The sequence below is a fragment of the Aricia agestis genome, chromosome 5 (assembly GCF_905147365.1).
Source record: "Aricia agestis chromosome 5, ilAriAges1.1, whole genome shotgun sequence".
Taxonomy (NCBI): Eukaryota; Metazoa; Arthropoda; class Insecta; order Lepidoptera; family Lycaenidae; genus Aricia; species Aricia agestis.
The window spans coordinates 20,454,255-20,468,623 of record NC_056410.1 but is presented as its reverse complement, the minus strand read 5'-3'; the positions used below and the strand labels follow the sequence as shown (position 1 = coordinate 20,468,623).

Below are 14,369 nucleotides of genomic sequence, written 5' to 3'. Positions count from 1 at the left end.
GTTAAAAATAAACCCAACAGAAAAAAAAAAATACCAATGAGAGAGAAAACGTCCCGCAGGCCGCATATAATAATATGTTATTTGGTCGGGTTATGTCAAAGTAGTCACAATGTGTCAGCGGGCCGCCGGTCGCCCACACCCGCCCGTGTGCCGAGTGTGAGTTTTTTGACATTCGATCGTGAACACGATTGGCGTTTACTAAGATTTTGTATGAGATTGCACAGCGCCACCTAGCGATGCTCACGGGAGCACAGCCCAGTGAGTAAGAGTAATCCCATACAAAATTAAGATTTTGCTAGCGATGCTCCCGTGAGCATCGCTAGGTGGCGCTGTGCAATCTCATACAAAATCTTAGTAAACGCCAAACGCGTTCACGATCGAATGTCAAACAAAAAACTCACACTCGTGACTCGGCACACCGAACAAATAACGAAAATTCGCAATCTGCCTATGATTCACTTTCTGTGATAGTACTAAAAACTTTATGTAAAACGAGTACATATGTATTAATCAAAATATATTTGTAATTAAAAAAATATACATATTCTTCAATAATAATGAGTAGGCAAGTAAAATGCTGTCATTCTTTGGTCAAAACTCGTCCGTGTTCTTTCAGAATCAATTCAGCTTCTGTGCGCGCCTCTGCATCCCTGAAAAAGTTTAAAATATGCTCATTAATATTCAATTTTATTTACACAAATGGAAAACGAGCTATGGTGATGATGCTAAGCATTTTCATTAGAGTGGTGTACTGCAGGAATAAAACTTTTAAGCGTTTCATCTTATGTTTCATAATTTATTTTATTTAAAATATCGCAAAACGTAATCTTATATCTTTATCAGTCAAATAGCTAGTTATTATAAAACATCAATTTCGACCGTTTTACTTAGTTAACACACAGCTTAAATGTTAATTAGGTAAATGTGGATGTGTGACGGATCACAGGTGTGGCATACTAGCATTTGATTGGTTGTTTATAAATCGTAGAAATAGTGCCCTCTGGTCATAATTTTTTTATATAAAATCCCACCAAAAAAATGAAATATAAAATGAGCCAAGCAAAATATTGCATAGCTATGCAAAATATCTATCGTAAAAAGTTTTCAGATCACATTCAAGCCAAGCCTTCAGCTTATTTTGTAATTTAACTCAACATTCAGTGAAGGTATCATATCAATAGCTTTCTTTATTTTATAATTATTATAGCGACTTGGCAATGAGCACAAGAGAAACAAATATAAAACTGCATATTTGGAGGAGTTCATACATACACAGACGGCAAACGTAAAGTGTTTTTACTTTTTTAGTATGTAACGACGTATATTATGGTCGATGATATCCAATAAATCCAATTAGCCACTGATTATTTCTCTAGTGCTCAATGCTCATTGCCAAGCCACTATAATAATTATAAAATAAAGAAAGCTATTGATACCTTCACTGAATGTTGATTTAAATTACAAAATAAGCTAAAGGCTTGGCTTGAATGTGATCTGAAAACTTTTTACGATAGATATATTGCATTGCTATGCAATATTTTGCTTAGCTCCTTTTTATATTTCATGTGTTTTGGTGGAATTTCATTTCTTTTTTTAAGGTTACTTTTCATTTAAGGTCACGTTAAAACTTTTCTGTACTTAGCTTAGCAACCATTCTCTGTCTCCTTTGTTTTTTTTTCTTTGAGACTTATTAATAGGGGGTCTCATACAACAAACACGATTTTTTTGCCCTTTTTTGCTCTATATTCATAATGGTAATAGTAAGGTTTTCGAAAATTTCAGAAAATACTCAATTGTATTTCAACATTAAGAATAAATAATAAAAATTAAATAAACTTATTATTTAAGGGTATCCCATAAAAAGGTGAATGCCCAAAAATGTATGGACCAAAAACCCGTAATCGATTAAAACAATTTATATGTGGCATAGTAGACTACATCTACGGTATCCCAAATACAATGTCCTTTTTGGATTAAACAATCACCAAGCACTTTAAAAACGATCGTAACCAATTGACTTTTCTTATAGGAATCTATGATATTTAGGACGACATGATGCTACAAACGATATTGTGACGATAAGTATGGAGTAAAAACACATTTATATTAGTCTACTGATTCTTATATTCATGTATTTAATATTAAAATATTTATCACTTTTATGCCTGAAAGTATAGAATGTCAGATTTGTATAGAAATGGTATAATCTGTGCAATGTATTTTTACGATTATTACGTCATGAAATCAGTTAACTATCTACGTCTTTTCGAAAATAAAAGGGCAAACGAGCAAACAGGTCACCTGATAGAAAGCAATTACCGTCACTCATGGACACTCGCAACATTAGTAGAGCTACGGGTGCGTTTAAGAGGGAATACGCTTTCTTCCGAAAAACGTACGGTGACATCTCTTTTTAGGTTTCCGTAATCAACAAGGAACTCTTATAGTTTCAATCTGTCCGTCCATCTGTCCGTCCGCCCGTCTGTCTGTCCGTCTGTCTGTCCGCGGACCGCGGTTTTGCTCGGAGACTATAGGACCTACAAAGCTGTAATTCGGCATGAATGCACATATTAATGATGAAGACAAAATGGTTTATAAGATCTTTTAAAAAATGTTTAAGGTAAGTACCTCCCCTACACATATTTTAGCGGTGATGAATTTTTTTTTCGCGTCCACCCCACTGTGTGAGATGTCGTTGGATAGGTTTTTAAAAATATTATAAGTATAATATATCATTTTCCGATTTAGAGATGTGAAATATGAAGTTTTAAAGTGGAAAAAATAATTTTAGAGTCCTGCAGTGTCCCCTCTTCTACCAGCTAAACGGTTGCTTATGGAAAAATATTCACGGGAGTATGAAATATGCTGAATTTAAAAGAAAAACTATCACGGCTAAGAAGACTTCATAAGTTATTGAGTAAAAGTCGATCAACTAAAAAAAGTAACTATTCGGAAAAGTATTTAAGGGACTTATAATTTAAATTCCTTTAAAAACGTAACTGAGATGATGTTGTTAGTAATGTATAACACGTTATAAAATGTACATTCCTATACCTTTCAAAAAATATCAAAAACTAGCGGTACTACGGAGTACGGAACCTCATATATTGCGCGTGGCCCGACACGCACTTGGCCGGTTTTGACTTTATTTTCTCTAAATTATATATTCTTATACGTGTCACCATTGTTTTTACGAGGAAAATACAAAAACAAAGGAAGAAACTACATAGTTGATTCAAAGCGCTGTTTCAAAATCTCAGATTTATTTTTTCAAATTATCCGTTTCGGTTATGGTTTTGAATAAAATGAGTTACATATTTACAATCTACTATTAATGGTCTACTTTGCTGCTAGAAGTACCGTAGAATTTTGATCATCTGTCAGTCAGTGAGTGACAAAATGTAGTAACTTTGATCATGCGTAACTATTAAACTATTTATCAAAATGTCATGTTATTTGGAGGTTAAGCTAGTTTTAATACTTGCTCCTAGTCACCGAAATTCTAAATCCCTAGCTTTGTTAACACGGAAGATAGAGGAGGTCTAAAATAGCCACGAACCACTTCTAGAAAAGTATGGTATGGCCATGCCTTTGCTAAAAAGCTTGGCTGGGGCACTACCGTGCCCCCAAATAAGATGGTAAACGTGCAAACGTGCAAACGGGTCACATGGAAAGCAACTACCGTCGCCCATGGACACACCTTATTACTAACTAGAGCCTAGATGATAAAATCCGTTTATCGCGGGGGAACCGCACATTTTTCCGGGATAAAAAGTATCTCATGTCCTTGCCCGGGACTCAAAGACGTATCCCCATACCAAATTTCAGCAAAAATCGGTTCAGCGGTTTAGGCGTGAAGAAGTAACAGACAGACAGACAGACACACTTTCGCATTTATAATATTAGTATGGATACTGCTAATCTCACCATTTTTCCTGATGTTCAGTGACCACGGCTCGTCTCTCCTCCATATCTCTCGCCTTACGCCGTCTTCTCTCCTCCATCTGTGTTCTCAACTCTAGCGCATGTCGTCTCGCTCGCTCCCGCTTCAGCCGCATATTCTCCCTCTCTTTCTCCTCTTCGGCGGCTATCTTTGCTTCAAACTGGAATGTTAAAGAGTTGCCTTTATTAAACACGCTAACACTACTAGGTAATTTTCTAGCTAATTGTCCCTTCTTTGTATCAACAGACTGCTCACCTTGTTTTTGATCACGCGAGGTATTATGTATAAGTTAGAGTGGTTATTCAGTTGCGATCGATCGTTTCGATCCATCCCAGACGAACTGGTACGACCTGGATTCTTATTATCCCGTAAAAATGTACGGTTTCGGTGCGATTAACGAATTTTAGCGTAATAGAGTTTCGGGCGGCATCTAGTACTAAATAGTACTTTGTGTACCTCGGAGAAGTTGATTCATAGGCAGATGGCCGACCTATGTAATTTGGTCGCGTTATGTCAAACCCATCCGTCCGATCCACAGATTTTAGAAGAGATCACAGCTAAAAGTGACTTTCTGATCTCTGCCGCGGCTAAGCGCGACCGACAAAAATTCAAATAAAATGCCACTTTATGACATAGGCTACAGGTATCATTTTCTACTGACATTTGTGTGGCGACTGGCGACCTATGCTGCCGCCGCTTGTGGCGTAAAAGCTAGTGGCGTAGAGTAAAATGAAACCTATAGCCTTTGTCATAAGGTGGCATTTTATTTGAATCTTTGTCACTCGCGGTTAGCCGCGGCACTGATCGGAACCATAGACATAATATATACTGTCGTAAAGACCACCTGACAACTCGAAAATGCGTGACCATTTTCGATCTGTCAATGTGTGCGTGTGCTAGTGATGTATATTTTACTATCGATAGTATAGTATTTTGCTATCGATAGTTTAGTCCGTTCGAGTTATTTTACCTGAGTTTCTATAAGAAATAAATAATATGCAACTTTGATAGATTTGTATTTCAAATTAGGTATCATAAATTTTAATTGCCAAAAAAAGGTGACGATTGAAAAGTAGATACACATTTTCTTTTGGAATGATTTTTCAATCGTCGGATATGTTATGACATGAGGTTCTTATAGGGGTAAATAATTTACACTTAACACATTATAAAGTTACTTATTTATTACTCAGGTAAAATCAATCTGGTAAATCAGTCCTTACATTGAAATTAAAAGTTGAAAGTAAACAACACACATAGTATATTATATTTTATTCTTAAATTAAATACATATTATAAAATATCATAATATTTTATTACAATTATTTTGAACCGACTTCCAAACAGGAGGAGTCTAGACGTTCGCCTGTGGATATATTTTTATGTATGTTCAACGATTACTCCGCCGTTTATGAACCGATTTTCAAATTTTTCTTTTGCTGTATATTGTATTGTTCCGAGTAGGTATCATGTTCACAAAAGTGGTGGTCTGGTGATGGAAACCATGAGAAATCGAGGTGACTCCTTGATATTCAAATGGGAACATATGGTCCCAGAAAACGTTCAAAATCTTTCGATTAATAAATTTAAAAAAGTAGTCAAAGAACGTTTTGTGCCAAAGCCAAAATGATTTCATAATTGATGGCACATCTTGGGAGTAGAATGCTGAATGACTGCTTGCAAGGCTACTTCTACATGACTTACAATTATTATGTATCTATCTATGTTTACATAGTTTAATTTTTAGTTACAGCATTGTAAATTTTGTTTTAAAAGATTATTTTTTTCTCACTTTTTTTGGTAAAAAGTGGGCGTGCGAGTTTCTTACGCCGATTCTTCTCGTCGGCTTAGTTACCGAACCGGTGGTAGGCACCATGTATTCTGAAAATATATTTTATTTTAGATTTGTTCAGAAATAAAGCAATTTTGATTTTGATTTTTTAAAACACCAACTGTAAGTATAGAAAACGTTAAGGACAGCTAAAATGAGTAGAATTATTATTTTTAAACAAAAAATTAAAACCGACTTCCAAGGCAATGACAATAGTAATATTATACTTAAATGAACTAAAAAGTATTAAATAATTCTTATTCTGTACTCAGTATTAATTCTGTTCTCAATCTTCATTATTTTGCAATCGGTACCAGCTAACCTAATCGCCAGTTCTCTGACAGAATAGGTATAACATTAACTTATATACTTAGGACTGGCACCGACTTCAAAATTATGAAGAATGAGTACAGAATAAGGATTATTTAATACTTTTTAGTTCATATAAGTATAATCTTAAATGAACTAAAAAGCATTAATTGCTTATAATTGCTTATTTTTAATAATTGCTTCAGTAACAAGTGCAACAGTATGTCAAACTTACTGGCACAAATAAAGTTGGGATAGCTCCTTTACCCAAAATAGTATTTATTCTAATTTTTCTTTAAAAATTTTCAATGAAAGTTTGCTACATATTGTTGAATTTTTCTTGGGATTCTAACCAACACGCCCAATTAATTTCAGCCATTTTCCTCTTATTAGAGGATCTTGAGGGAATCTGTAAAACAAATGATTATGATATATAAATATAAACCTTCCTCTAGTTTTAGAGTCACTCTATATTATAGTAGTTATATTATATTAGCTATATTATACTATACTATATTATATTAGTTAAAATAAGATAATATGTCCTTTTTAGTCCGGCCGCACATTTTCCGAATTTCTGATCACAAAAATTCGGACACCCCGCCCCGCTCATACATTTTGACACGTCAGAAATTCTTTTAGTATGATGGGTCTACAACAAAATGTATGAACAGAGTGCGTTCCGCCGGGCGTCCGAATTTTTCTGATCAGAAATTTCAGATAATGTGCGGCCGGGCTTAAGGTGATAAATAAAGGTAAATGATTTTTATCTTAGATTTATGTTATTGTAAAATATCGATAAGCATATCGATAAATTTGATTCAAGCACTAGCGTATATGTAAGAAATTTTGATGAAAAATTTTTCTTCAAAATTTGTGTAATATAGGAACAATAGTACCTTTAGTTACGCAAAATATGAAAGTAAAAGGGAGGATTCACAATATTTTATTTGAAATAGAGAACTAAAGACCAGAATATAGCAAAAATAAACACATCATAGCAATTAGAACATGAAGATTAATTACGGGTGAAATGTATATTTTTCAGGATTATTCCTATGATTTACACTGCAATCACTCACAGCACAAGTTATTATTGTTATATATAATAGTATTTGTTGAAAATAACATACGATTTAAATAATAAATTGCAAATACCGAAAGGGCATAAAAACGATTGACGACTTTTGACGACCTGTCAAATAAAAGTTGTTACAATTTTCATTAGACTGCCTCTCTCTTTTCATCTTGTTATAATTCCATAAAGGATTTTCTTCTCTCTCGCACTCTATGTTGGTCTTTAAGTATATATTATGTCTATGATCGGAACGATACCTTAACATTAAATCGACATAATCCGTTTACGTAGTGGTACTCACATAAGCCCTGTGCTCACGATCGTCCCTCTCCCGCGCCCGCGCCGCCTCCGCTCTCGCCTGCGCCTGCGCGTCGAGCGCCTCACGCACCTGCGCGCCGACGGTCACGCGCTTCACCTTATCCGCTAACTCCTCTTGTATGCCGCGCTCCAGATACTCGTGATGTTGCAGCTGACGGATCAGTTCCGAGCGCTCTGAACGTTCAGCCTGAAAGTTACATCAAAATCGATACATCATAGACACTTAAGAAGGCTAGCGATTAGAAAGATACAGTGGAGCTTGGAGAGCACAGTCTATATTATATTGCTAACATTTTCATAACAAAATTATGAAAATTGAAAACTATTAGCTAATTGATTTAATTAAAAATTTCAATTGTTTTAAAATATTTACTTCAGCGGCTGCAATTTGCTCGCCCACTCTCTGGTTCAACTCCTCTCTCGCGCGCTGCCTTTGCAACCTCTCCTGTATTCTGAAACATTATGATAGAGTCATTAATCTTTTAAACTAATAATTTGTTTTAAATAATAATGTTCATAATCCGTTTGACAATCATAGTTATTCATCATAGCCCAATATGGCGAGATCTGCCAGATTGTAGATATGTGGTGGACCGTGGACAAACTATTCCCACTTGCAGTCGATACAGTATCTGATATACCTACAACATGCAACACTGCTAAGAGCTCTTATGTTCGGGCCACACTAACGAGAAACGCCGTTAAAAAAAATCCAGCAACTACCGTCGTCGCGTGCCGTTCGTCTGTAAGAAGCCTAAGTGAGATGACTCACAAGCTGATTACAGCTTTAGGCTGCGTTTCCACCAGAGCTGATGTGTTGCGAGGAATGTGTTTGTAAGATCCAATAGCATCGCCACGCTGAGCGATGTCACGGCAAGCTCACGTCAATGAAGCGATTCTATTGGTTCTCAAAAACACATTCCTCGCAACACATCTTTGGTGGAAACGCAGCCTTCAGGTGGCCATACACGAAACAATTATCGTAACGATTTATCTCATCGATGTTAAAAACGTGTGTAGCAATATCGCAAACTATTTTACGTTCAAAAGATCGATTGGACGATTTTCTTGACGATCGATCGAAACGACAAATTGTTCCGTGTATACCTGTACCTTTAGACACTTTGATTCAAAACTCACACAGCGGAAGTCCGGTCAGTCACCGCGGCCTGTTCGCGCGCAACTCGCTGCAACTCCCGCGCGTTCGCCTCCGCCTCGCGCCGCCGCAGCACCCGCCGAGCCTCCCCAAACTGCAGCATCTCTTGTCGAATTCCATCTACACTCTTCTGTTTCAACTGGATGTTTCTGAAATGTTTGAAAGTTGAAGAAAGTTACAGTCATAGAAAAACGTTAGAACAATATCCATACTAATTTTATAAATGCGAAAGTGTGTCTATCTGTATATCTGTCTATTGCCTATTCACGCCCAAACCGCTAAACCAATTTTGCTGAAATTTGGTATGGAGATATTATGTAGTTTGATTCCCGGGAAAGTACATAACATACTTTTTATCCTGGAAAAATGTACGGTACCCGCGTGATAAACTAATTTTGGCGCAACGGAATTGCGGGCGTCATCTACTTTTATCATGATATCTGAATTCATATATGAGCTTTCATAATACTACTGCAGAATACAGATATTAACTGTTGTTTTATCGTTTTAGCCTTATTGATAAGTTGACTACAGATTCTCTTCTCAATTAGCATGACATACAGTAGTAGAAGATAGTCCGAACACCCAAAATATATTGTTCGGATGTACGCAGCGTTCGGATTATAGTATGTAGACATAAAGGCATGTTTTGGATGTTGAAGCCATGATAAAAAGCACAAATACAGGCGGTCAAAAACATTACGCGTAGTACTTTTGGACGTGTAACTCGGCACTAGAATTCGGCGGCGCGGCTGCGGGAGTGACTTGCGCGGGGATGTGAGGTCGCTCGGATTATAGAGGTATTAGGATTAGCAGGGGTTTGGACTATTGAGGCCCTACTGTAGTAGTGATTGGTTACAAATGACTACATATCAGCTCTCAATATCTGAAGAAAGAGGCCAAGAAGTGGACAGATTGGTACCACATTTGCCTACGACTATAAAACTCTGTACTCCACATCAATTTTGATAAGTCCTTGGAACACACACAGAATATTCTAGTAAGCGGTAACACTTCCATATTATATCTTACAATAATATTATTTAAGTACCTTTTTCTTTCTTCCTCTATACTCTTAACAATATCATTTATCTGTTTTCTTTGTATAGCTGTTTCAGTTTTCTGGGTGTTCTGTTTAAGTTTTTTGTCATTGTCAATTTGTATCTTCAATTCTGCACAGTACTGGTGTCTCTTTTCAAGTTCCCTTTTGTCTTTCTCCTCAGTTTTTGTGCTATCATATATTGCGTCTTGAACTATTTTATTTGCATTAGCAGTTTCTATCTGGATTTATAGACAAGTTTCGTCATTATTACTTTTTATGTCACAATAGAATAGAAAAACTGACAAAAATCAAGGAGAAAATGTAATTCTAATATAAAATTAACATTCCTCCTTTTTTCTTTTTGTCCTTTACTGATTAAGTTATAAATAATAATAAAAGTGTCTTACATAGTTTAACTTATCTTTAACAGAACATCTTTTTATATTCCAGTTTGTAAAAAAAAAAAAGATAAGAAAATTGTCATAAAAAGATATTAAAATGGCTACTTATTTAAGTAACATTTTAACTATTACAAAACATCTAACTACTAGGTTTTATGTGTTTATGTTTTTTTTGCAAATAATATTTTAAATTTTTTAAATATAAAATATTAGCTGAACACTACCTTATCCTGTAGCCTCCTATATTCATTTTGAAGTATCTGCTGTTCAAGGTCCTTCTGGACATACGCATTCCGGAGTTTCCTCGTCAACTCACGAAGCTGTGGGTCAGTTTCCCTGAGGTGATGTCTTCGGAGAAGTTGGCAGGCCTCATCTCTGGCTTGTTTAGATATTTCATATGCTAGGGACACCTCTTTATCAGCTTGGGAATCAACAATAGCTGCATGGTCTGTTTTCTGGAAAAATTATAGACAATTTATGATTTATGAAGTTACCTAGGTATACAGTACAAACACACATATTAATATTATAATGTTTTAATAACACAATATAATGTTTTATTTTCCCCCACACAGAAAATTTCAGCTAGCTACCTCATCTTCTATTAAAAGTGTAACAAGAATTAAAGTATCTCTGCTGGTTTTAATTAATAAGTACCTGGATGACCGAGCTTTGCTCAGTATAGCAAATACTCATTGACTTTGTGTTACTTAATAACGCCATCTGCTGGTCGTTAAAATAATTAGTTGCTAACAAAATAGTTATTATTCGCCAATAGATGTCAGCAAGAGTCATATTTTTCAGTTTATCGATTTTCAATAAAACATGAATAAAAATACATTTTCTGAAAATGATTCTTAGCTAGATCGATTTATCGTCCCCGAAACCTCCTATATACTAAATTTCATGAAAATCGTTGGAGCCGATTCCGAGATTCCAATTATATATATATATATATATATATATATATATATATATACAAGAATTGCTCGTTTAAATATATAAGATAAGATTACAGGCCCGGATCTAGGGGGGGGGGGGGGGGGAGGGTGCACGTGCCCTGGGCGGCAAAGATTGGAGGGCGGCCGGAGGCCACCTCCCAATCTTTTGCTGCTTTCTTCACTGCTGCGTGCGCCACCATTGGCTCACCCCGCTACCCCGTCAATGTTGTTTCGCAGAATTATATCTGTTGTTAAAAGACTTGGAGGCATCCCTTGTCACCAGGGACCTCGGCCTGACTTCTCATCACCACCCCTTCAATTCAACAGAGTTCCGTAGAACTCGTTCTGCGGTTAAAACCTATGTGACCATGAAAATTACCTTAATTACCTATTTTTGCTTAGGCAAATTGGGATTTTGCTGCCCCCTTTTTAAAACGTAGATCCGGGCCTGAATAATTAACATAAATAACATTATTCTTTATCTTGAAAATCATTGCATTACTAGCAGCCAGTGGGTTCTTCTTCAAAGAGAAACCCTAGCCTCTATATTCTATATGTTCAAACAAAGCCGATAGCAATTAACTTATTAGGGAGCTCACGCTGCTACAAGTTTCATAATTTAGTCTAGACTGTAGGTTTTATTTTCATTTTTAAAATACCTCTTTAAAATTCCTCTCCATTTCTGTTTCTTTGTTAATGAGTGCGAGACAGCGACTCATTTTGCTATCTTCGATTCTGTTGTTGAACCACTGCATGTCTATAGCCCTTTGATACGTTTCCCGCTCTTTCTTGATAGCATTTGAAATTGCATTCTTTTGAAACTCAGTCTTAGGTTCCTAGAATATTATATTATTGAAGAGTCCATTTCTGGTTTATGATAAGAAATAATAATGCTGTAGAATTTTTGTCACTACACTTAAAACATATTATACCATTTAAGCTTCTATAATTAAAAAGATCTAAATAATTTTACAAGCACAGCGATTTATATAATTAAGTGAAATTAAATAACAAAAACACAATTTAAAATAGTAAAATTATTCGCAAAATACAAAAGAATATTTTCAAAATATTCAAATTTCAAAGAAATTATTTTTCTGCGACAACTGACAATTGACTTTTTTTTTCTTATATGGCACTTCGGCTATATAACCATGGCCAGTGTCAAGTATTATAAATGGCGGGAAAACAGTATTGTTGCATACGGTACAATTTCCAGCATCGTTTCTTAATATCGTCAGGTCAAAAGTCTAGTCAAAGTCGAAGTATAAAGTCAATACAGTCAAGGAGTCAAGTAAAGTGGTAGACGCTTTACTGAAACTTTCGATGGAGTTTTGGAGGGAACACAAAATAACTCGTTTCTGAATATTGCATCACTTTCCTACACTTGTGCACGATGACGAATATCTAATGGTAATATGCTACCAATATTACACAATATTAAAAACCCCATTAAATCACAATTTTACGAAAATAATACAAAAACACAACATCACTCTTTCTGAACATTCCCGACAAAACTAAATTGACGTGGCTTTGAGAATTTTTTTCTTATTATGACACTTCGTCCAGTGTCGAGTACCTACACTTCGACAAGGCTTTAATTGAATGTGTCAATGTCAGTCAATGCGCGCTGCTGGTAAAGGAGAACTTTCAAAAATGACATTTTTGTATGATAGAAGATAGATTTAACTCTATAATATTATGACTGGAAAACAATATTCTTTAATACAATTTTCACACTGATCTCCATTATACATTGTATATTGGAAGGTTAGTGAATTTTCAGCATCCTTTTTGTTATATTGTCAGGTGACAGGTCACTAGTCAAAGTCTACACTGATATTTTATTGGAAACACAACCCATATGTAGTCAGTGATGCCAACCTGCAGATAATTTCAGATCGGTGAGGAACCAATAGAAAATCTAGAAGTGTCTATCCTTACGCCATCTAGTTAAGATTGTTAAAATTAAAAAATATAAATGAAAATCCCTCATTGACTTTCCTTCATCTGCATCAACGAGGAATACCTACACAATATTCACTATTTAAATAATAGGCATGGAAGATGCATGGAAGTGAATCTTACTGATTAGCTGAACATATTATTATAAAAAATAAATTAAAAATACTGACAGTGTGTAATAATCATTATTTTGTTCACTAAAAGATGGCACCACTTTCTATTTCTCAGCTCAGTTTCAGTCTCAGTTTTGTGTTTTGTGGAAATGTCAAAATAGCACTACCTGTTGGGCATTTCTTGAACTACGGTACTCATTTTTCCCAATTTGTAGGGAAAAATTATATGTCTACCAGAGAAGAAAATAAAATATTAATAATGTGCCTACGTACGTAAGCGCCCCATAAACTCGTTAAAAGGAATAATCATTATTACATATTAAGCAACAATCATCCTTGATATTTTTAACTTTAATTTATTTTTTTCTCAAGGCTTGTTGTTAAGCTTGAACGTTTATTATTATTATAATATAAGAGTTATCTTATTTAAATAATATCAATTTAATTAACAAGTTTAAAATACTTGGTTTACTGTACCATCATCATTTTCGCCGCCCTTTACATATACAGGAAACATATTTGTTGGGGGAAAATGGTAGGAATATTTAAATAAAATACTCAAATATTTTCACTAGCAAACTTAAGGTAGGTTAGCTGGTAAAATTCTCAAACTTAAGTGGTGGATGGCTAGGTTGGAAGATAGGAATAAGTCAATTTCGCCGCCCCTCATTTTTGCCGCTCTGGGCAAATGCCCGGCTCGCCCCCCCCTTAGATCGGGCCCTGCCTATATGCCGAGGTCTTGTTTAGATGGCTTGGCGAAGTGTTCAATATTTAGCCGCATAACACATTAATGGAGAGGAATGTGCGTGTGCACGTCAACACAAGTGCAATAAGCAATTATTAAAATTATTATTTTACCTACATCATAAAATATAAGGCGACCGTTTTAATATTTTTCAATAATATTGGGTAATACAAATTATTAGGCTGGCAACTAGAATTGAAACTCAATCTCAAATCTGTCGTTCGCCGCTGTATAGTTTGCTTGTCACCTCGGTGTTCACAGTCGGTGTTGCACTTGGATTTGGCCGATTTTGACGTGTGAGTTGTGACAGTATTGCAACTTGGTTGCAATAAAAGTGATATAAAATAAAGACAACCTGTAATGAAATTGTGATAAAATGGCAGAAAGTAAAGGTGCGCTTATTGCGAAATCAGTGCAAAAACATGCAGGACGAGCGAAGGAAAAGGTATTTATAGTTTTGGTATTTTATGTAGCTCCTGTGGTTAGTGGGACAAACTGGTGATAATGTAGGAGAATTACTTAAA

General features: G+C 35.4%; 2 protein-coding genes across 5 annotated transcripts in view; one reads left to right on the top strand and one right to left on the bottom strand.

The window, feature by feature from the left end:
• Positions 1-500: 500 nt before the first annotated feature.
• LOC121726886 (meiosis-specific nuclear structural protein 1-like) lies at positions 501-12,090 on the bottom strand. Its single transcript, XM_042114520.1, has 9 exons — positions 11,952-12,090; positions 11,679-11,855; positions 10,303-10,533; positions 9,687-9,916; positions 8,620-8,784; positions 7,853-7,931; positions 7,463-7,666; positions 3,928-4,103; positions 501-650 (listed from the first exon to the last, which is right to left on the bottom strand). Exons 1-9 carry the CDS (start codon positions 11,952-11,954, stop codon positions 581-583), a joined length of 1,335 nt encoding a protein of 444 aa, XP_041970454.1. The 5' UTR covers positions 11,955-12,090; the 3' UTR covers positions 501-580.
• A 1,953-nt stretch (positions 12,091-14,043) lies between these two features.
• The window catches only part of LOC121726822 (myc box-dependent-interacting protein 1), a 42,300-nt gene continuing 41,974 nt past the window's right edge, over positions 14,044-14,369 (top strand). For all 4 annotated transcript variants that reach the window (XM_042114380.1, XM_042114379.1, XM_042114378.1 and 1 more), the window contains exon 1: positions 14,044-14,290. In XM_042114380.1, coding sequence (XP_041970314.1) covers positions 14,222-14,290 — 69 coding nt within the window. In that variant the 5' untranslated portion in view covers positions 14,044-14,221. The remainder of the gene's footprint in view (positions 14,291-14,369) is intronic.

Excerpts from the sequence above, each read along its gene's own strand:
- LOC121726886 (XM_042114520.1), bottom strand. Across the intron at positions 10,534-11,678 it reads TGGAGAGGAATTTTAAAGAG|AAAACAGACCATGCAGCTAT; the intron begins GTATTTTAAAAA and ends TAATTTTTCCAG. Across the intron at positions 4,104-7,462 it reads ATCGTGAGCACAGGGCTTAT|TTTGAAGCAAAGATAGCCGC; the intron begins GTGAGTACCACT and ends TTAACATTCCAG.